General features: G+C 42.6%; 1 protein-coding gene across 1 annotated transcript in view; it reads right to left on the reverse strand.

Moving 5' to 3' along the window:
- pclob (piccolo presynaptic cytomatrix protein b) overlaps positions 1-16296 on the reverse strand; it is a 74812-nt gene extending 58516 nt beyond the window's left edge. Inside the window, exons 1-4 of the mRNA XM_076272783.1 lie at positions 16206-16296; positions 13341-14157; positions 11711-12529; positions 203-1063 (exon numbers count right to left, since the gene is read on the reverse strand). Of these exons, the coding sequence (XP_076128898.1) occupies positions 203-1063; positions 11711-12529; positions 13341-13988 (2328 nt within the window). The 5' untranslated portion in view covers positions 13989-14157; positions 16206-16296. The remainder of the gene's footprint in view (positions 1-202; positions 1064-11710; positions 12530-13340; positions 14158-16205) is intronic.
- Positions 16297-24533: the final 8237 nt, after the last annotated feature.

Genomic DNA, 24533 nt, shown 5'->3' on the forward strand with positions numbered 1-24533 from the left:
TATTAATATTAATGATACACAATTATATATTTTTGCAAATAGCGCAAATATTAAAGCATGCATATATCAAATAGTGAAATTGAATATGTGTTATACATGAACACAACTCATTTAAATACACTGGTTGTGATACACATCATGAGGTAACAGTATATAAACATGTTTCTAAATTGTTATTTGATGGTTCTTGATCGTGGCTTACCTCTGTCAGATGGGGTGTGGGATTAAATCCACATAGATTGCATACAGTAGCCTTGCACTGAGTGCAAGAGTTGAAGTTCGGAGGATCCTTAGACCCTATATTCAGAGGAACTTTACAGAGTGGACAAGATGAACCCACAGAACTTTGCTGAGATTCTTTTGTCTGTGGCTCAGTTGTCACCTTAGCCTGAGGGGCACCCTGTGGCCTCTTCTCCTCAGGCTTCTTATTTTGTAGTTTCTTCTCCTCCATCTCCGGTTTCTGTGCTGCAGCAGCTGGTTTAGTCTCCGCAGCTGGTGGAGCCTTTGCAGGAGCCTGAGCTGACACAGACTCCTTACGGGCTGTGGGTGGTGTAGGAGATGTCTCATCCTGAACAGCAGAGGTGATCAGATTTGATGCTGAACTGAAGAAGGAAGAGCCAAAGCCCATAACTTTCCCAGACACTGACTCGCCAGGTTGTGGTGAGGGAGATCTGGATCTAGAAGTGTCAGTCAGACCACCTAAGCCAAAGCCAAACAAGCCAGAATCCTGCTTGGGTGGCTCAACCTGTGGCATTGGTACCGGCGATTTAGCTGGAGAAGCCTCAGCTTTCACAGCTAGCTGTGCAGGTTTCCCAGACCCTTGCTGAGTAGGAGCTTTGCTTTCAGCAGCGGGCAATTTCTCTACTTTTTTGTCTTTCTCTTGGGCCCCTGCTGGAGGTAACGCCATCTTCTGTGTAGAGTCTGGTACAGGTGCATCCTTGCCAGTTGGTTGAGAAGGTGCCAGTACTTTGTTACCCTGAGCCTTCATCATAGGAGGGCCTGGAGGTTCCATACCTCCAAGAGCCCGCTGTGTCTGGCAATTCAAGCAAAGCCATTCCTGTACCTGTAATGATAAAGAGACAATGTTATCAGCATCTGTTATTCCACCCATCACATACTGTACACAAAAACAAGAGTATTACACTGTGTTAGTACTGCAAAAAAGGCATGCATCCTGCAAATCTGAATTCATGTTTTATACAATATTTAAATGAATAGTTTTGGATGCAAAATGGTATAAACATAAACAGTACCTAATGATACAAAAAAAAGTTGTTGAGTTGAGTAAGTGTCTGAATATTGATGTTTATTCACAATGTCACAAAATAAATTAAAGTTCAATAGAATTAGAACAAAAACACAAACACCAACACACTACCAACAGAAAAAAACATACATCTACAATAATAATAGCCTGCATTATTAAGCACTTTCCAGGTAACTTTCAAAGAGCTTCCCAATGCATGGTTCATTATAAACAATGGAAGAACACACAAAAGTATTATAATGAATGCCACTGTCCTAGCATTTGTAACAGTTTGTTAGGCAGGACAGGGCATTTCAAAGAACATGTATAATTGAAAACAATATAGCCTATAAGTAAGACTATGAAAGAGAGTGGCTTTTAAACCAGATTCTGACAAAACAATGAAATACCCACTTTACCATGTTCTGACAAAAACAAAATGTGTATTTGACCAGCTCATCTATGGTTGCATCACATTCTAAATGTGTGAGAAAATTGTACTGTCCATTTCAACTTGGTTTTGCAGTTTGATGCATTTCTGCCATTGAAAGTCCAGGCTCAAAGGCAGTTTTAATCTAAGACAGTTTTAAGATAAGAACATGCAGCCACTAACATTACATGTGTCATCAGGTAATGCATAATACGATAATTTCAACTATAAGGCTGCAGTTTAAAATCTATCCTGAACAACAACCAACATTATTCAGTAGGACCAAATAGTTCAAAGGAATCCAACTTAGTGTGCCCTATGGATTGACTATGGTTTACCAATTTTCAAGTGTTGTTTCTAGAACAAGGTGATGATGCAAATTACATTGTTTTGCCAGCATTTTTGATAAAATAGCAATGGTACTATTTTAACACTGTCTGGATCAATAGCCACTGTCTTTTGTAGAGCTGTGCTCGTGAATAGCATATTGTAAAATGTCTTTGAAGTTATACATTATTCACTTCAAAGTTAAAATTACATATTTATCTAAAAAACGGCATCATATTGAAAACAAGTTAACTGGGTGAACAGGTGTGCATGCTGAAAAATTCCAACAGGACCATCAACCCAACAAAATACAGAAACTTATCACTAGCAATAAAATACAAGCAGACTGCACACAGGTATGTCATTGTAGAGATACCTCAAGACAGATCTGTCCAAATATAGCTTTTTTTGACCTTACTAAAACATATCCTTTCGAAATAATTCGACTACATTAATCTCATCCAATAGACATTTGCAAGGACAAAAAAGAAACCAGCCTCTACTATATGTAAAAACTGACAGATCTGCCTTTTGTTTGTGCAGTAGGCCTTAACGAAATGTATTAAGTACCACAAATTACACAACTAATAACACAATATCAAGATTAAAAACTATAAATAAAACATTAATATAGAGTAACACATGCACACAAAAGGCATACACAGTGTAAAGTAAATCACAATACTATTAGTCCAATCAGAAAGAAAAGTTTAGTAGTATAGCAAACATCTGGAAATGAGCGATAACCATGGCAATGGAAGGTGAATGTCTTTGTGCACTACTGTGTGAAATGAAATGTTTTGAACTTAAAATAATGTCTTTTGTTGCTTGTTTGAACAGATAGTCTTACTTCTGTGAGGTGTGGCACTGGATTGAATCCACAGAGGTTACATACAACACTCTTGCATTCAGTGCAGGTGTTGTAATTTGGTGCTTCCTTGGAGCCCATGTTGAGATCCACTTTGCAGAGAGGGCAAGAGGATTTTGTTGTTCTGCTCAGAGTTGGTGATGATGTGGGCTCTAACACAAGACCTGGTTTTGTCTCTACCAATGACGTCTGACTCTGCTGTTGCAAAGTTTGTTTTCCCTCTTGCGTCTGTATCACAGATGGTTTCTCTCCCATTTTCTTAGGAGAGGCCTGGACTGGCAAAGACTCCTTTTGGGCCACAGGAGTACTGAGTGCCTCATCCGGGACAGCTGAAGATATTAAGTTTGTAGCTGAGCTGAGAATGGAGGACCCAAAGCCAAACATCTTCCCAGAGACAGACCCTGTGGCCTGTGGTGAAGGTGATCTGGATCTAGATGTGTCTTTAGCCCCACCAAAACCAAACAGCATTCCCGACATGGACTCATTAAGCTTTGAAGCAGCAGGGGTTTTGGGAGCCTCTTTACCACCCGATCCGAAGCCAAAAAAGCTGGTTTCCTGCTTAGGGGGCACATACTGTGCTTGTGGCACAGTTTTGGCAGGGGATGTTGTTCCACCTGATGTTGGTTGAGGCTTTGTTGGTACTTGTTTTGGATTTTGTGGTTGTGGTTGCGTATCAGGTGCAACAGTGGGTGCTTTGGTTACTGCTGTGCTGGCAGCATCTTGGGATGTCTTACTATCAGTTTTAGCCTGCAATATATTTTGGTCTAATGACTTGGTAATGGGTTTTGCAAATTCTGCCTTGCCTGTTTGTTCTGCTGGTGTTCCTGGCTCTTTCAGTGGAGATGCAGGCAGTGCAGCACTCTTTTGGAGTGAGACTGAAGTGGTATTTTTTGCCACAGAGGCTTTGAGATCTGGATTGCTTCTGTCAATGTTCTGTTCTAGCTTCCCTTGTGCAACATTTTGTACTTCTGTTTTTTTATCATCCAGTTTCCCTCTGCCCTTTTTAATTTCAGCTGGACCACTTTTCTTTTCTTTCTCCTCATCTGATCTAAGACTGTCTATCTTATGTGCAGTGACTGGTTTAGTGTCTCCCACAGTTTGTTTACCAGGCTGACCTGGTGCAGATTCAGGTGCAGGTTCTTTTTGAGTGGATGCAGGTGTAGTAGTTGGCTCATCCTTCACGGCCGAGGAGATAAAACTGGATGCTGAATTGAAAATGGATGAGCCAAAACCTAACACCTTCCCACTTACATCTGCTGGCTGAGTTGAGGGAGACTGAGATCTAGATCTGTCTTTAGCCCCACCAAAACTAAAACCAAAGAATCCAGAATCCTGTTTTGGAGGTTCGGGCTGTGGCTGTGGTGGGGTTTTAGCAGGACCCTTAGGCATTTGCTGTGGAGGTTTAGTAGGTGCTTGCTGTTGGGCAGATTTTTGTGGAGGAGGATTCTTAATGATTTGGTTAACATCAGACTCTTTAGTCAATGCTGTGCTCTTTTGTACCTGTGTTTTTTGTGCCTCTGAGGGCTTTGGCACTTCAGTAGGTTTCTGAGGACTGCCTTCTTTAGTGCTAGGGACAGGTTTTGAAGAATCTGACTTCATAGTAGTTTGCACTGATCCAGTAAGTGGTTTTGCCTTTTCTGTGTCATCTGTAGAAGAAGGATTTTTCTGAGGTGATGGCTGTGGTGATGTTGTTGAGGGCTTTTTGGCAACAGTGGGAGGTTGTATATCCTTCAGTTTAGCATTATCTGACGTTTTATCTACTGGAATCACTCTATCTGTTTGACTGACTTGCCTATTGTCTTCAACAGAATTTTCTATGTGTTTCTTGGCCTCTACTAACTTCTGAACCTCTAGTTTAGTAACTTCTGAATTGTTCTTATCAGTTTTCTTTTCCTCAGATTTCTCAGTACTCTTCCCCTCTAATTTATTATCTTTCCCTGTTGTCTGGATGTCTTTATTTGCTTCAGGTTTAATTTCCTCAGACTTTATTTTATCTTCTTTCTTTTCATCTTGCTTTCTCTTCTCTCTGTTTTCTGTTAAGGTCTTGGCCACAGCTTCATTGTTGTCTGCTTTCTCCTGTTTTGTCTCATCCAGTTTTTTATCTACTTTTCTTTCATCTAATTTCTTTTCCACTGTTTTCTCCTCTTGCCGTGGCTCATCACCACTTTTCTCTGGTTTATTCCCCTCCACTCCCTTCTTACTAACAACCTTTTCAGATGTTTTGTCAACTGCTGTCTCAACAGCAGGTCTTTTTGTCTCTATGATAGGAGTTTTGGGTGAGACTTGTGATTGTGCAGGGCCTCTCTGCACCACAGGCTGTTTTTCTAAAGGCTCTTCCTGTGTAGATGATGTGATTAAATTGGATGCTGAGCTGAACATGGAGGAGCCAAAGCCAAGAACTTTGCCGGAAACAGCGCCTGCAGAGGCTGACTGTGATTTTAATGCATCTTTAGCCACGCCAAACCCAAACCCAAAAAAGCTGGACTCCTGTTTTGGAGTTCCGGCCTCTGTTTGTGGTTTAGCTTTGACTGGTGAGTCACTACTGCTGGGTGTTTTCTGTTGATGTTTGTCAAGAATCTTTTGTGGGTTAGGCATTTGTGGTGGGGGTTGTCTGACACCTGTTGCAATGGTTTTACCTTGAGTGGTAGTTTGTTCAGACTCTTTCTTGGTTGATTGTGGTGTTATGTGGACTGGTTCCTTCTTTTCAAGAGAAGCAGATGAAGGAACATATTCCTTTACAGATTGTAATGGTGTAGACTCTTTATTTAATGAAGTTAATGATGTTTTAGCCTGAGGCTCCTTGTCTGTTTTTGTCATGATGAAAGACACACCAGATGTTTTTTTGTCCTCTGTTGTCTTTTTGTCCTGCTTTTCTTCCACAATATCCTTCTCTGGTTTCTGTGTCTTCTTTTCTATGGCCACTGATTTTTGTTCCTGAGATGCTTTTTCTTGTGGTCTCTTGTCTTCCCGAGTAAGAATGTTCGTTTTTTGTTCCTGTGGTGCTTTTTGATTCTTAACTGTTGCTTCCACTGGCTTCTTAACAGATAATCCAATATTATCAGGGTTTTTTACTTTCTCAGCATCTGTTTTTACATCACCTGCTTTCTCTACTGTTTTTTCTGTAATGGTTTGTTTAGACTCTGCTGTGGTTTGTAATGCTGGAGGGGCTTGTGTTGGAACAGCTCCCTTTTGCCCAGGTAGTGGTGGAACAGCTCCCTTTTGTTCTGATGGTGGTGGGACAGACATTTTTTCTGCAGATGGTGGTAAAACAGCTGATGGTGGTGGAGCAACTCCCTTTTGTCCAGCTCCTTTCTGCTGAGATGTTGGTGGAACAGCTCCCTTTTGCACAGAGGATGGTTCATCTTGGACTGCAGAGGATATAAAATTAGATGCAGAACTAAACATTGAAGAGCCAAATCCTAGAACTTTTCCTGAAACAGATCCTGCTGGTTGAGGTGAAGGTGAACGAGACCTTGATGTATCTTTCAGTCCTCCAAATCCAAAACCAAAGAAACTGGATTCTTGCTTTGGAGGTTCAGACTGTGCAGAGGACACTGGTTTTGTAGATGGGACAACCGTTTTTGGCACTGGCTGCTGTGACTTTGCAGCCTGCACATGAGGTTGGGAAGGAGGTTGTTGTGAACGTTTTGGCTCTGGGGGAACCTGCTTGGGTTGGGTTGTGTTCACATTTGATTTTCCAGAAACCTCATTTTTTATTGATTCATGCTCAGGAATCTTTGTGGAAATTATTCCAGATTTGAAGTTTGGATCTTGAGATTTTTTATCCTCAGGTTTATCGTTGCCTGGCTGTGCTTTTTGAATTGTAACTGGTTTGCTTGGCTGTGCTGATGGGGCAATCTCCTTTCTTTGTGGGGAACCAGTTGTTAAAGAATCTTTATTATCAGGAGCTGTTTTTGGAAGGTCTTTGATTTGTTTAGTAGTTGGTGTTATACCCGAGGGTTGTTGTGTGATGCCTTCTACTTTGGTATTGTCTTGTTTTTGTCTATCACTCTCTGTCTTGATTTCTTGTTTCTTAATAATGTCCTTTCTATCTTCCTGTTTATTGTCTAGAAATTTCTGTTCCACTTGTTCCTGCATGTCAGGCATTTTTGTTGTAGGTGTAGAAGTTGATGCCTTGCTCTGTTGTTTCACTGATGACTTTTCTTCTTTTCGTACAGTAGTTGGTTTGGGTTCTGGCTCTGATTTCTTGGGAGAGGCTTGTAATACAGTATCTTTCTGCAAGCTAGGTGCTGTAGCAGTGGATTCACCCTGGACAGCTGATGTCACAAAGTTTGATGCCGAACTGAAGATGGAAGATCCAAATCCAAAAACCTTCCCAGATACAGATTCTGTGGACTGAGTTGAGGCAGGCTGTTTGTCTTTACCAAAACCAAATCCCAAAAATCCAGACTCTTGTTTTGGTGTTTCAGATTTGGGTTGTGATGCAGTTTTGGCAGGAGACTGTTGACTGGGTTTTTGTGGTAAGATTTGGTGTTTTAGCAGTGTCTGACTAGGAGACTTAGCTAATTTAACTGGCTCTTGAACTTTGCTTTCTTCACTTGAACTTGGAACAATATCAGCAGTTTCCATTTTCATTGTCTGCACAGATGGTGTGGCCTGTTTGCTTTGTGAAGAGGATAATGCTGTTTCTTTCTGTTGTGGTTGTGTTTGCACTTGTGGTTTGAAAGATGTGATTACTGAAACTAATGGTGGTGTGGCCTGGGAGTCTACATTCAGTTTCTTAACCTCTGGTTTCTTTTCTTCTTGCTTGTTTCCTGTAGACATTGGTTGCTCAACCTTCTTATCATCTGATGTTGATTTAAGCAGGGGTTTGGTGTCACTTTGAATTTTTGGAGAGGAAACTGAGGGCACAGAATCTTTTGTTCCAGTGGATTGTTTGTTTGAGTTCTCCTCTACAGCTGAGGTGATTAAGTTGGATGCTGAGCTGAAAAGAGATGAACCAAACCCTAAAACCTTCCCAGAAACTGACGCTTGTGTTTGAGATGAAGGTGACTGGGATCTAGATGGGCTGCTAAACCCAAACAATCCAGAATCCTGTTTAGGAGGATCAGATGATGGTGGGACAGATTTCTTAAGTGAATCTGTGTTTGATGGTGTTGGTTGTTGAGGTTTTTGAGAGACTTCCTGGGGAGGGGGATGTTTCATGGGAGGTGAGGCAATAGATTGTTTGGGTGGTGCTGAACCCAGCTTTTCATCTACTTTCTTATCATCAGCATGTTTCTGATCAGATGGTGTTGTCTTTTGAGCTGGTCCAGCTTTAGTGCTAGAAGACGGTTTACTTCCCTCTACACTACCTGGTTGTGTTGAGGGTGGGGAACTATCAGCTACAGTATCTTTGGGTTCAGGTGTGGCAAGAGTTTTTTCCTTGTTTCCAGCCTTTAATGGAGCAGTAGGTTTAGTGGCTGACATAGAAACAGAATTTGTTTCTATAGGCTTCTTATTCTCAGGCTTTTCATCTATTTGTTTACTGTCTTCTAATTTAATTTGATTTGATAGGCTAGGTGTAGAGTCTTTGCTAGCACTAGCTTGTTCGTTTGTTGATTCATCTTGCACAGCAGAGCTGATAAAGCTAGATGCTGAAGTGAAAATAGATGATCCAAACCCTAAAACTTTGTTAGAGACAGAGCCTTCTGGGTTAGATGATGGTGACTGAGATCTAGATCTATCTTTAGCCCCACCAAACCTAAAGCCAAACAATCCTGAATCCTGCTTCTGTGGTTCAGTCTGTGTTTGAGGTGTGCCTTTGACAGGCAAACCAGCAGAGCTTGGTATTTGCTGCTGCTGAGGTGGGTCATTTTGCAGTGGAGACTGTTGGACTGTTGAGTTTGTATTACTTAGTCTCATCCCATGAGCACTGGCCTGGCTTAATGGTTTCTGACTTTCAGGCTTTTTATCCTCTTGGGTGACCTTTGTGGCAGGTGATGGAACAGGCTTAGCTTCTTCCTTGGCTGGCTGTTCTGATGAAAGCGGCTTCTTCTGAAGAGAACCAGGGGTAGAAGTAGCCTTTCTTTCTGTAGTGACTTTTGATGATTCACCTAATAGTTGTTTCCCTTTTGTCATATTCTCTTTATCTTTCAAAAGATCATCTGACTGTTGACTGGCTGACTTTGCCTCTATTTTCTTTTGATCAAATGACTTTTGCTCTTGTTTTGCAACCTCTGGTTTCTTGTCATCCTCTTTCTTTGTAGGCAATGCCTTGCTGTCATTAGTTGATATTTTGGGTGAGGCCTGGGCTGATGAAGAATCTTTCTGAACAGCTGGGGATTTTGTGGGGCCCTCATCTTGTACTGCAGATGAAATCAAATTAGACGCTTGACTGAAGATTGAAGAGCCAAAGCCGAAAACCTTGCCAGTGACAGATCCTGTGGGCTGTGGTGAGGGAGAATGGGATCTGGATGTGTCTTTCACCCCACCAAAGCCTAAGCCAAAGAAGCTAGTCTCTTCTTTTGGAGGCTCAGATTGTGCAGGAGGAACAGATTTGGCAGGGGAGGCTTGATTTTTAGTTGTCTGTGTTTTGTCAATGACCTGCTGAGGGGGCTTTTGTTGCGGGTGCTGTTTGGTAGATGGAGCAGACTGGCTAGTTTGGGCAAGTTTATTCACATCTTTTCCAGTCACAGGTGGTGATCCCTGTGTCTTCTGAGGTGAGACAGGGGGAGGAACTGCTTTGTTAAAGGGTTGGGATGCTAGGGAGGGTTTTTTAGACTGTGGTGTAGGTTTCATCATAGGTCCAGGAGGATCAGCTCCTCCAAGTGCCCGTTTCATTTGGCAGTTTAAACATAGCCACTCCTTGACCTGTAATGATATTAAATTGGTAAATCACTCTTGCATGCCTCAACACTTTTCCACAAAGACTCCACTTTTCACTTACTGTGTGCTGGTCACATTCCTTAAAATACCTGAGAACCTGTAGATAGAGAGGAAAAAGGCCACACACCTGGAAACTCCTCTCTCCAACTCCTCAAAAGGAAGCATTTCATGCCAGTACAGATTAGCATAATGAATGTTTAAATTATGTTTAAACACTCTTGCATTTATTTTATTTTAATATGATTGAAATATATATTTTCTATATTTTAATATTGTAGCATTAGAAGTTCAGACCTTGCTCTTTGGTTGAAATTTGGTAATTTCTTGTATGTTATTATGTTCAACAACAAATGTGTGCATTTCAGATGCATAATCTGAAAGTAACATGATTGTCTTCTTTCTGGATCACATGCCCTGTTAATTTTGGTATTTATTTAATTTTAAATTTGTTCAACATCCAATCAAATTACGCTACTCTCTTCTGTGTCCAGTAGTACCGTGTTAACTAGCTAGTTACTAACTAACTAGTTTATGACTTGGACTGAGACTTTGTGCTTGTTTCCCATTTACTGGACTGGACTGTATATTCAGAACAGACTTTTTTTATTATGCACACAAACACTGAACAGATACCTAAAGGACAATAAGGAGTAATTATCTGAATTTGACAACATGTATATGGAATTAGTATCATAGACTTGAGTGCACCTTTAAGTATTTATGAACAGGAAGTGAATTTACACCCAACTGAAAGGTGATCTTGTTTTTTTAACTATTAAAAGATGTAAATTGACATCTACATGGTTGCCAGTACAGGAGACACAATCTGTCCACCTTGCCCTCAAGTGGTGTTGGGGGATCCTAAAAGAACATATCTGTAAATTAGTTCTGGTAATGGGACTGGCCGTGATCTCTTCATGGTGGTACCACATGCAATCAAGTATCCTTGGACTCTCCTTGCCAGGCTGCATGCAAACTGTCAGCGTTAAATTACAGTGTCGAGGGTCAAGTCCTTTGTATTGGAGACAACCTCAGAGATGAATCTGCCATTAGGGGCTGAAGCCAACATCGTCTACCCTGCCAGATGAAGGGCCTGAGGGAGATGAGAGCTCTCACTGGATAAATGCATCAAAAGCCACTCATTCCACAACTGGGGAATCACATGCAATTTTCACTGTTTATGTTTCTGAGAGGTTGAATATCACACTCAGTACAGGATAGCAGTCTGGCTAATTCATTACACAGCCTCTAGCAAAAAAGGTGAGGTTGCCTTTATAATCTGCAGAGAGTCTATCATGTAAAATGAGTATTGGGTGGCGGCACATAGAATGAAAAACAAAAACAGAACATATTGCTATCTCACTTTCAGCTAAATGTTGGTAAGGGTTTCTTATACAGTATATGGAAAGCACATTCTTAGTGGGTGCCATGTATATTTGTATCCTGTATCCATAGTCAGCATTTCAATGAAACAAACAAAAAAAGTACACATAAATGAATATATAAGAAATAAAGACAAATGAATATAAATGTAATATATACAGTATAAAGATGAAACCAAAAACGGCAGCATTATTTAACTGCTGGAATGCTATGTTCCAGGACATCGCTCCACCCTTATTGAATAATGTAAATAAATAAATAAATAAAATGGGCTCCAATACTGAAAACAATGCAACGATCTGCCTGTGTTTGAAGCTGACCACTTAAAAGCTGCACATTTTCTTAATTAAGCTGGCCATTTGCTTTCAGACAATACAGATATACATATAGAAAACCATGCAATATAATTACTGAAACAACCATTTGAACGCTGAGATTGGCACACTTGTGTTTCCAACATTTCATCCCATTCTAAGACAAAAATCCAAACAGAACTGTGACTAAAATATGTTTATGTTAAAAGAATGCCCTTACTACAGTGCAAAAACATATGAACTAGTCCTGGTCAACTGACTTACTATACATGGTAAACTTTGACAACAAAAGATAAATGCTGATAATTGCTTACCTCTTTCACATGTGGCATGGGATTGAATCCACACTGGTTGCATACAGTGATTTTGCATTCAGTGCAGGTGTTGTAGTTAGGAGGATCCTTGGAGCCCTTATTGAGCTGCACCTTGCACAGAGGACAGGAGGATGGTGCTGCTTTGGAGGGAGGCTGCGAGGGTCCTTCCTTTTTCTGAGGTCCCGATGGGGGTACATCCTTTTTGCCTGGAGTTGTTGTAGCCTTGGGCTGCTGTGGAGGCTCTGCTTTCTTTGCTTCTGGTTTCTGTGCAGGGGCTTTAGTCTCCGCAGCTGGTGGAGCCTTTGCAGGAGCCTGAGCTGACACAGACTCCTTACGGGCTGTGGGTGGTGTAGGAGATGTCTCATCCTGAACAGCAGAGGTGATCAGATTTGATGCTGAACTGAAGAAGGAAGAGCCAAAGCCCATAACCTTCCCAGCAGGCTGAGGTGAGGGGGATCTGGACCTAGCAGTGTCAGTCAGACCACCAAAGCCAAAGCCAAACAAGCCAGACTCCTGCTTTGGTGGTTGTGGCTGCTGTTGTAGTGGTGCAGATTTGGCAGGGGAGGGTCCACCCTTTGGCATCTGTTGTTGAGGTTTTGCAGATTCCTGGGTTTGCTTAGGCGGGGCAGCATTCACCCTGGCCTGTTTTCTCTGAGGAGATCCTGGAATATCTGTCTTTTGTGGGGCAGCCGATGGTGGTTGTGAGGCTGTTGGGGGTTTGTTGGCCTGGGGCTGGGCTTTCTTCATAGGAGGACCTGGAGGCTCAGCACCTCCAAGAGCTCTCTGCATCTGGCAGTTCAGGCAGAGCCACTCCTTCCCCTATAATTACAAAAGAAGACACAGATAAATGACCAATGCATTAATATGATCCAAACCAATTATGAAAATATGGCATCTGCATTCTGCACATATTTGTGCAGTGTCACATGAGCCCTTAATGTTCATTAGTCTCAATAGCCTGCATCCTGCAGTTAATTGCATTATGTGGCTCTAATGGGATTACTGTTGAAACTGTAAACTGGTTCACGCTTCAACACATTTAGGTGTGTGTTAGTGCATGCCTCCTACTGCCATAAAAAAGACAATACATGGATAAAGAAGCAAGAACCAAGAGAGGCTAAACATTAAACAACCTTCTCCGAGTTCTTGGAAACTCATAAATATTATATATACTGTGAGTGCCCTTACAATTATAATACAGTTTAATTGAGCACTTCAGCTGAGTTCCTTTTCATGATGTTCTTTGTTCTTACAAAATAGTTTGAGTTAAACATCTGAATAAATGTTTTGCTTTCATCTGAAAGGCTAAATTGTATCATTTCTTCCCCACAAGAATATGAATGTTTGACTGAGACCATGAAATACCGTAAAATACTAGAAAAAATTAAATCTGGACAATCTGCTAAATATGTTACCCGAATCTTGTATTCTGCAAAACCATGCTTGTGTGGGTTTTACATATATAAAAAAGGTTTACTTCAAACACAACATTCAGTAACAGAGATGCAGTCTGACATTTTGCAATATCCTTTTGCAAGACACAACAAAAAATATTGTTATACTGTGTACACTGTGACAACACATTCTACCATGATTTGTGGGAATTAATTTAGAACATAAACCATCTTACCGCTGAGTCGGGGGGACTGAATCCACACAGGCTGCAGACCTGGCTCTTGCACTGTGTACAGTTTTTATAGTTTGGAGGCTCCTTGGATTGGACATTAAGTTCCGTGTTCTTGCATATCGGGCACAGTGATTTACCCCCTGGCCCGGGCCCACTTTTAGCCTGGGCTGCAGCTTTGGCAGCTCCCTGTGATGGGGGTCCTCCCTGGGCTGCAGCCTTGGCAGGTCCCTGTGATGGGGGTCCTCCCTGGGCTGCAGTTTTGGCAGGCCCCTGCGATGAGGGTCCTCCCTGGGCTGCCCCTGGGGCACGAGCCCCAGGCCCCGGGCTTCCTGGCTGCTGTTGAGTCCCAGGCTTCCCGGAGGCTGACTGCTGCTGAGGTCCTCCCCTACTGGGCCCCTGCTGTGACTGGGGTCCAGTCTTGGGCGAGCCCTGGGGTGGCTGCCCCCCTGGCTTTGGGCCACCCTTTATCTGTGATGCAGGCTGGCCATTCCCCTGCTGGATTGGGGGCTTTTGCTGAGGGTTGGCCTGCTGCTGCTGTTTTTGTTTGTTCTGCTCAGGATCTCCATCCTCCCCGAACAGACTGAACTTGTTGACGGCCGAGGAGACGGCACTGAGAGGGTTACCCCCGCTAAGGAAGTTAGAGGAGAACATGGCCTTGGGTCTCCACACTGGACAGTGGGGCTGGCTGAAGAGACAGGGATCCCTTCACCAGGGGCCAGCTGGTCTGAGGCACCCACACCGCTGGCATGAACGGTGGGACAGACTTCAGAGAGCTCTGGGGCTGTCCCTGACTGATGGATCTGGTGACTCACATCTGCCTCTGAAAGAAAGAAGAAAATGATTCTGTTACAAACGACTCTGTTACAAATTGATGTTTAAGGATGGCAATGTCATAGATGAATGAAAAAGGATTTAGATTGTTCAGGGGTGAGATACATATTACAATAAACATAAAAGAGTTATGTTTTTACTCCATGACACATCTGCACATACAGTTCAGAGTTTTTAGAGCTGTATTTGTGCTTGTACTGATTTTGTCTGTATTTCGCTTGGGGCAATGCTGAATAACCATGACATTCTGATCATGCCACTAATGTATTTGATGGATGCTTTCTTTTGGGAACCATCAACAAACAATTATTACATTTTTGTGGATTATGATTATGAGGGAATTTGGTTATCATTTTATTATGCTCAGAAAATATGGGGTGATTAAGCAAATCTGTCTACAAACATAAATGAAGATATGAATGATAGCCAGACATTATATCCTATTATTCCCATTCCAGCTCTTTATGGGAACATAAAGCATCTGCATAATATTACATACATAAACCTACATAAACAAAGTAACACTGCTTAATGAAGTAGCCTATTGTCCATTCAGAGGTCAGTTCCATGTTTTTCTAGGTGACTAGCATATGTAAAGAGACCATAATAACTCCTTCCAAGGGCTTAAACACCTTATTCCACTTATCATTGGCAAAAGACTATGTGATTGATTTTGAGTCTACTAATAACCTACTACGGGTGAGAGCACAATTGGCTTGTTATAGGCAAGTATCCAACATCGGGTGGTGGTACCATGAATAATGCTCTTCCTTTTTCAACATGATTCGGTACCATGAATGATACTCTCCCTTTTCACCGTGAGCCTGATTCGACGTTTTCGTTCAGCACCTTGGACAGGGCACTAAACCCTATATTGATTTCTGTTCTACACTTCCACACGGCAGAAAAGATAGTCGGATGCCTTCCTTTCAATGGGTAATACAATACGTTCACCTTAAGCCCTGGAAAAGGTGAATGCAACCAAACCAGAAAAAGAGGTCAATTTCAAAGAAAAACTTTTAATTTTGAAAATATATGCCAATGTTTCTCAGCCACTACAGAATAATCAGTGGGCTATTGTGTTAAATGACAGAAAAGGCATCCAACAGCGGTGCAAAACATCACGGTTCGAGGATATAGTTCTACATCGAATATCCTACATGTACCGCCATGTACCTACAGGCACCATCACTTTTTGCTGGGAACATTTCAACATACCAATGACAAGGTACAGTTTACCCTTCCGCGTACAGTAAGATTTTTCGTTTTACGTTAGCGACGTATAGCCGAATGGAAGAGCAGTGTAGGCTACTAGAAATCCAAGAGTAGCTACTACAAGTGAGCCTCAGTCACAACCAGTCTATGGATAGACTTTCAGCACATCCGGGTTTTAATACAGCCATTCACTATGTGTAGTGAACACTCTAGCCAAAATAATTTCAATCATACCAAAACGAAATACCTTGATAGTGTGGGTAAATTGTAACCAATGCTGACATGTTCTCAGAATTCGAATTCTCCACTAAAATACAAATAAGTCGACGGGGATACGAAAGGAATGCCGAACTATCAAACAATCCACTGATAACGTGAACAAACTGCTGCGGGCAATTCAGTTCCTTTCGTCGTGATTCCAGACAGACGATTAGCAAAGCCAACTGCATGCATAATACAAGAGTCGGCAAGACGACAGGCATATGACTGCTGAAAGTGGACGGACCATCATCTCTGTCGCGCAGTGGTCGCTCCTAGTAATAGGCTACTATGACTTTTTGGCCCACATGTATGATAAACCGAGTCAACAATTTGTCATATTTCGGGAGGTTTTAGAGCTCTGGTCTAGCCTATTCCGTTACAACATCAATCGTTAGCCTACCCCATCACAGGCATCCCCGAGCACAGGCTTCATCGGAGTGTCCCCCTCTACGGGTCTATCTAACCAAAGGTTTCATATGGGCTACCAAATCATGGAATCAAACACAATAATTCAACATAAAAGCGCTCGAATGTCGCGAAAAATACCCTTTCAAACATTACCTCACGTCGTACTGCCATCTCTGATTATTGCCCCATTTTTGACTTCCCTCTCCTCCGATAACGTTTCCTTGGTATCTCCACGGAGGACGGAGGTTACGCGAGAGAGAGAGAGAGAGAGAGCGAGAGAGAGAGATCAACAGCAGCAGAGGCAACGCGTTCAGCCCCTCTACAAACTGCGCATGTTCAGTATATGACAGCTGATCTCCGTAGGCTACCTCACCCCTAGAAAATTGAAATTAAAGCGACGATACGGTGTATTTCTCCCTTAAACGATAGAAAACATTACATTGTTTAATGTCACTGCTGGATAGGCCTATGTTACCATTAATTTATGCCTTGCACAATTTATATTTATTTGCCAAGGTAGGTGGCTGTGTGGTCATTGAGCTTCCTGTATTTTTGTGGTTTTAGAATACACATCTTGATAGATCAATCATTGGTTGAATGCCTTGAATAATACCGCAAAACAGTGCAGTTATGTTCATATTAGTCTCTAAAATCAGTGATGTTTACATGCTAGGTTCATGTGTTGCTAATTCTCAAGGTCAACATCAGCAGCTAGTAGAGCTTGAGCATTCTTAAACTGCTCACCACCTTCAGGGCGCCAGTAAACACTGATGACAAATCAGTTCTCTCTCACTCTCGGTCTCTCCTACTCTCATCTCCATCTTTCAGCCTGTTGGTCTGAGATCCATGATGCCCAGGCTCACAAACAGAAGTGACCACAGGTTATTCCTGAAGGGAAAATAGCTTTTCTCTCCTTTGCAGGTATTGGAAAGCCTTTGTCTTCCTCCAGCACCACAGTCCTGAGAGAAATATAATGAGCCCTGGTATTCTTAATGGTGGATCTATAAAAGCCATCAGCCCTGACTCAGGCAATTACCTGGAGCTCTTTCCTTGCATTACTGTATTACAGTTCTGTCTACTGTGAATGGATTGTACTGTGTGTTACAGTACCTGAGAAGCTGTAGCATGTGAGAGAATCACCCATGAGAATCAGTGAATGTGATGTGGTGCTGTGTTTGGGTGAGAATGTAAGTCTGGAATGATCTGTTATGATAGGATCTGATGCCCATGAAGCAAAGACCCTTTGATGGGTATTCTTTCATCAGCCAGAGATACTGTATGTTATCAGGAGCTATTTTTCAGTTCCAGTTACTTGTTTTGGGTTTGGTAAATATAATCATGTGGCGCACAGTGCTTCCAATATAAAAGTCCATTTCCAGCACATTGAAGTACGTGAAATGGTGACAGAGGAAGGTGAATAGACTTCTAAGGGTGGGCGGACGGCACAGAAAGAAGACTTTAATTTCTCCCCGAATCATTTAGAAGCCTGTCACTTCTATCAATAGTTCCCTCCTCAGGATAGCATAATTCATTTGAGATATCAAAGAATAAATCCAAAGCTAATCCACCATCTGTGCCACCACCAACATGAGTATCAAATCTCCTAATATGGCCTGAAAAGGAAGGCTCAGAATACCAGCAACCGTGAGGAGGACGTACGGAAGTCGCGACGCCTGCAATCTGCCACCAGGCCCGACGGACGACAGCAGACGCCTTCTCTGAGCTCAGTCACCAGCCATCTGGCCTGGACCTGGTCCTGTGTCAACACAACTCTCTGAAGCAAAGGAATCCACTCACTCTGACGCATCTCTGTCGACGGGACGGAATCCATCCCACGCGACACGCTAATTTTGCAGAAGAAACACCAGAACAGAACCTCTTGCTGCGCTGTGTTGATACTGCCGGGTGGTAATGTAACAGTACAGTATGGCTCTGTCCAATTGTTTGGGTAGAAGCTGCATTTTGGATACTTTATGAATGACTTTCAACCGTTGGTTGAATATCAGCCATCTCTCCCGTATAAATATGTATGTAAATATAAAAAAGTCTGGGTGTGAAGAAAAGCATACGGCAGCTAAGTGTGACCAGCTGCCTGCAGCCTTGCGGTGTTGGCAGAGCTCAACTCCAATCAGGGATCTGTTTGATCAGACTGCCAGACAGAACAGAGCAGAAGGGCAGGGCTCCAGATGAAACGTGAAAGGAGAGGAAACCATCCTAGTGCATTGTGGGTGTTTTTGTCTGAGTCTTGTTTTTTATGTCACTTCTTCATTGCTCAGTTTTGTGTTCCTTCACCCCCACCCTCCACATCTCTGATACATTTCTGTACATCTCTGCACTCTCTCTCTCTCTCTCTCTCTCTCTGTCTGATCTCAGTGGAGAGGTCCCACTGGACAATCGTGTGGAATGGCAGCGCTCTAACCTGTGAGCCCAGTGGCCTCACATGGCCGGTGCTGAGCTGAGTTGACAACAAGCCCAGCCAGATAGAGGTTTTCCTCAACTGATGCAGATCCGATCAAGCCACAGACTTTAACTTATTCTCAGCAGTGACAGTGACTCTGCATTGCACCAGACTATTGAAGAAACAATCTGGCAGTGCCAAACGACTTGGCTAAAAAAAACAATCCAATATTATCTGGAACCATATACTGTACAAACCAATGCAGTTAATTAGCCAAAAGGGATGTAGCAGTGACAAACCTGGCCAACCCTTAACCCTTTGCTTACTATGTTGTTATTGTTTGTCCTTTGAATAAACAATAACCCTTTTAAGAGAAGTGTTGAGTATTTTTTATTTTTTTTCCTAATCAGTGTGTCTCAAGAGAGGGTGTGAAGAAACACAGGTTATTTTGAGTCTCAATGGAATAGTGAGAATTTGAGTCAGGCATACACAGCATTTTTTTTTTAACCATGTGTCTTTTCAAAGTAGGAACAATCAGTCCTGCATATCAAAACCCTTGACTAGATAAAGAGTTTAGCAGAACCACACAACAAACAATACCATCACAATATGGCTTCAGCATTAAATGCCTCCTTTGAGACCCTCAGCACAGTTCAGTCTAAAATAAACTATCCCTGTAAACAGAAATTGCAGAAGATGCGGACAGGTAGACAGACAGACTGATGGAAAGAGAGACAGATAGAGGGATAGACAAAGTGATAGGTTCCCAACATATTAATCCAACCCTCTCTTTAGGCATCCAGTCCATCTTCAGTTGGAGGAGCAGACAGTGGAGGTGTGACTAGTGCGTGTGCATGTGGGAGCTGGAGTCGTGCTGGATTCACACAACCCACATCTCCCTCCGCACTGGGTGGGATGTGATGAGACACGAGACCATGTGACTGATTGTGAATATGAGTAAAAGTGCCTATGTGTGAGTATGTGTGTGTGCGTGTATGTGTGTGTGTGTGTCTATGTGTGTGTACATGAGTCGTGACAAAGCAATCCCTCACATGTGGGATACTGAGGAAAGCATTAAAGCAGCAGGGCTCGACATTAATGGTTGCCAATGGTTGCCCTTGGCTACCAAATTGTTACAAGTGGCAACCAGATTTGGTTGGCTTTGGGAACCAAAACCTCATGCCGAGTTGGCAAAATGGCAAAGCTGGCAACCACTTTCAAAAGTTAATGTTGAGCCCTGCAAAACAGTATACTTAATCCAATCCCATTTATGTAAATGTAGTAACACTAAGTGACTGCTTATCAATCCATTCATGTGTGTGTCTGTGTGTGTGCAAACATGCATGTGGGTGTTGTCTTTTCATGTTTGAGCTCATGTTCATCTGGGGCAGAAAAGGGCAAACGGTCCCCATGCTTGCACAGCTTGTTATTATTCCCTGCTCTCAATCTGGCGAGTGAGCAGAGAGTGGCTTCTCATCCACGCGTGCTGTGCTGCCTTGCTAGCCGCTAGTGAACAGCATTAAAACGCCGCCCCCACAGACGCTTCACATCGCATCCCGGCATCTGCCTCCGCAGCTCCGAGTTAAAACGGCTTAACGTCAGACACCAGCCTTGCACGTGTCTGTCTCCTCTTTTTATTAACCAGGGTGACGGTTCAGTGCGTTGCGAGGGTTGGTTTTATATCCTATTATCATATTAGTCAAATCAGTGTCTTTGTTGAGCTCTATAAGCAAGGCCTGTGTAGACCTTTTGCTGTGTTGAAAACATAATCTTTGTATGACAGTTCATAATATGCAGTTGCTTGCATTTGGCAATGTCAAAACAAAACACTAAAACAGCCAAACACTGCAAAGCATATCAGAATGTGTATTTACACATCAAAAGGACATCTAGGGAGATATTTCTGGCAAGAGGACAAAACGGGTGTAGAAAGGACTAGAGCAGGGGGGATTACTCGTGGCTAGCCCACACTGGCGAGAGGATGAGATGGTGATGCCTTTGGATGCTGTGCTCTGTGCTGGATTGGTATTCCAGTGCTCCTGCAGGTTGTGTAATGAAGGCTCAGACAGGTGTGTGCGGGGGGCATGTCTGCCTGACAAAAAGGGCCGTGGCACTGCCCGGGCGTTGGCTGGCTGCTCTGCCTAGCGCGGGCAAACAGAGCGACATTTGTCATCAGCAAAGCGGAAACAATCTCACAGAGAGAGAGAGAGAGAGAGAGAGAGAGAGAGAAAGAGAGCGGTGCATTCACATTTCTCCCACACACACTCTGTCTGCCTCTCCTCTCTCTCTCACTGTTCTCTCTTTACACTCTCTCTCCATCTGTCTTACTATCACTTTTCTCTCTTTACACTCACACATACTCACACAGATACATCCATTCGCCCCTGCTCATTCTCTCACTCACTGACAGACACACAAAGCTTGCAAACACACAGACACAGAGAGAGAGAGAGAGAGAGAGAGAGAGAGAGAGATGCAGTCCAATCCACATCTACTGTACATTCTCCTCGATAAAATATTTCACACATAAGCGCTGCTCCCTCCAAAGCTGCATGAAATGCAGAATGTAACTAAAGAAGCCCAGGTAATTAATATCACGGTGATGGGAGTGACGTTGCCCAGGGGGTACAGCCAGAGTTCCTGCTCTGGCACACTGACTACAGAGAGCCAAGCAAGTGGGGCCTGTCACAGTGTTCTAAACGAGTATAGGCCAGGGTCAACTGGTAATGAATACAGTAACCTGATCACTCACTGTTTGCCAGTGTCATTAAATTTAAATATCTGGCCCCAGGAGGAAGAAGATGGACCTGGGCTACACTTGCCCAGTGATGGATAAGCTCACAGAAGACCGTATTGGTGTAAGTCTGACAGTTGCTTAAGATAATGTTCAATGGCGTGGAATTCATCAATGCATGACCATTCGATCTTCTAGTCATTTCTCATGATATATTTTTTTTTTCAGTTTGTGTGGCATGTGAATAGTATGTAAGGTATAGTAAACTATAAGTGTACTCTATGAGAGGAAATGATATACCATTAATTCATTTCAAAGCATTAATGTGAGTAACATACCTTCAGTCTGTCATGTGCTTTCCAGTTGTCAGTTGGGATAATGTAAGTCCACATCCAGTGAAATAGATTTTTTTTAGTTTGTAGTCTTTCCACGTCTTCTTTTTTTTACTGTATGTCCTAGGAAATATAGTTAAATCCACATTGCATCACCCACGTCCTCCTCTAGCTCCATGCTCACACATTCTGCCAACGCTAATGCACATTTTCCTGACCAGTGACCACTGCTAACCGCCTGCATCTAAAAATACTCTTAAAGGGACAGTCTCTCTCTCTCTACCCCTCTCTCTCTCTTTCCCACTCTCTCTCTCTCTCTTCTCTTCCCCCTGGAGAATGGTCCGCTTGATGAGTGCGATGAGAGTCCACCCCCTAATCTCCTCAGGCCCCTGGCTCTGTCCAATCGGGGCCTGTCAGGAAATCAGTGCCGATCGCCTCTCGTCAGTGGCACTAGCACTCACTCCCTGGCATCGCGGGTGTCTCTCTCTCTCCACGGGAGATGGGAGAAATGCTAGTGGATTAGGGGGCTTAAAAAGGAGGGCTGTGTGGCTCCCGATGGTCCTGATGATGCTGGGGCTGGTGATGGATGATGGTGAGGGGAAGCCCTGGCATCGGCATCTGCTTTTCACAGTGCAAAACCCTAAAGTGGCAAGCATGCCTAATCCCTCCATCAGTGACGCAAATGAAACCACTTCACAGGTTACAAACATTGGCATCCTCACTTAAATTTGTATTTTTTTTTTGGCTAGCCCTGTTTTTGAGCAGTAGGCTAAGTTACTGTGAACTGTGGTTTAAGCTGGTTTAAGTTGAAACACATTTTTATTTTTGTGCTCACTGATGATAGGTGTTGTGTGGCACTCTGAATAACGATTAAATATTTTATCAACCATGCATTGGCTAGTTTATCATCTTTGCTATTATTTTGCCTAAATAGATTAATTAGCATTTGATTTACATATTTCTGGTGTTGCCTTCCACCTTGATAGAATGTTTATGTTTATGATTTTGCTATGGACCCTTTCAAGAGAGTTCCATTATCAGCATCATAGTTGGCCCCACAAGACTTCCTTTTTAACATTCCATATGTTATCTTAATGCAGAGGAAGTAGATTGGGGCCCAAATAGAACGTTCAAGCATTGTTTTTGTTTACCTTGTTGAAAGGGTCTATTCATAACGAGAGATGAAATTCTTTCAATTTATTCCAACAATGACACACAAGATTAGTCTTACCAGCAAGTTGCGTCCAAGGTTGCAAACTTAACTGCAGGAGGTCTATAGCGTGGTTTTGGTGGTATAGCATTCCAACCACATCACAGTGCCAAACAACCCCAGGTGACCGTGGAGGAGATCTCTCTGGTCATCAGTCACTTTAATCAGTCGTCTGAAGGCTGTGGTGCAACAGAAGCCAGATTCGCATTAGTCCTCCAGTAACTGAGCCCGCTGCACAGCTCAACACTGGGCCAGTGTGTTGAGCTATTAGCCAGCTTTGGGCCAACAACATGCGTCGTGGGGTTTGTGTGCAACCTGAGTTGGGTTGAATTGCCGGTGACACCAATGCCATTAGAACTGTTAAAAAAAGAAAAATTAAGGTGCTTTCTTATATGTTTTATGATGTGTTTTCCATGATTTTTTCCTGTCTTCGTTTTTCATTAAAACAGGTGTACATTTTACTAGAATTACACAAGCTGATTTTAAAAGAGCAATCAGCGAAGATACATCAAAAGCAAGAGAAGCTTCCCTACTTTCCCACACAGAAGAGAAGTAAAGCTGCCCTATATGTCACGTATATGTGTGTGGTTTAGTCTTAACAGCTGTGGACTGTGTGCCAAACTGGACCCTGCTATGACTTTGTCAGTGTCTCCCTTGATTAACAGGTGAACTCCTGCTCCCCATGACAACTACCTGCTTCTGTATCATTTATGATCTCTTACCCTCTAGGCTCCTTCCCTCAAGAGGCTACGGCTACAAAAAAACTGATCCCTGATCTGTGAGTGGATGCTGTAGAGCCCATTTGTTCAAAGGTCATGGGGAAAAGAATCAGTATTATTATAGCAAGGGGGACTAACAGTGGATGCACTGCTGTACAACAATGTGCACAAGGGGAATGGGCTGCCCTTGGAGGCGTAATGCAATAGTGAGGTCTAGACAAGGAGCTTTATATAATTGAAGAGGTGTAAAACAAGATGAGAGGACAACCCCAGCGGTACAATGGTTTACTATGCTATCAGAGATGTTTCTTTTTATTTTCACCTGAGGTCCAATTCAGTTAAATTTACTGAATTTAGTTAGTCTTGGTATGGTAACTCCCCCAGAGAGCCCCCCCTCCCCCCTCCCGATAATATATAGTAGAATTATTGTCTGTCATAGGGCCCAAAATATCTAGCAGCGCCCCTGCATCCACATCACAAAAATGGCCAATATTATATTTGCTGTGAGGGGCACTCTCCTTTAAATCCACTCGATGCTCAAGTTTATTTGTATTTGTTAAGTGTATTTAAGGGTCTTCAGAAGTAAAGATGTTCGAAAATAAATAATTGGTAAAACTTTACAATTACCTCATAGCACAGCCTTTATTTATAAGCGAACATATGACATTAAACAGGTGCAAGTCAATAATTGGGATTGGGATATTCCTGACTTCATTTCATTTTTGGTTGCCAAAACAAATTGCTTCAACTGGACTCGCAATGTCAGAGTGGCTATCACAAGGTCAGAATCATTTTCGCTTCATGGATGTATTATCCACCTTCATATCGTAAATTCTTGTACAAATCATGTCAATGTTGGAAGATATATGGGTAACACTTTACTTAACAGTATTGCCATAAGAGTGACATGACACTGTCATAAACACATGACACTGTCATCATGACACATGAACCTTAAACCTAACCCTAATCCTAACTTGTTATGACAAAAACCGAATGATTCTTAATAACAGAAGCGTTATGTCATAAAAGTTTATGACTTGTTTATGACACGTTCATGACAGTGTCATGTCACTCTTATGTCGATA

The sequence above is a fragment of the Alosa pseudoharengus genome, unplaced genomic scaffold, assembly GCF_046254945.1.
Source record: "Alosa pseudoharengus isolate Yale_2024_CS ecotype anadromous, Long Island Sound unplaced genomic scaffold, YU_APseudo_1.1 YU_APseudo_1.1_scf_10, whole genome shotgun sequence".
NCBI classification, from domain to species: domain Eukaryota; kingdom Metazoa; phylum Chordata; class Actinopteri; order Clupeiformes; family Clupeidae; genus Alosa; species Alosa pseudoharengus.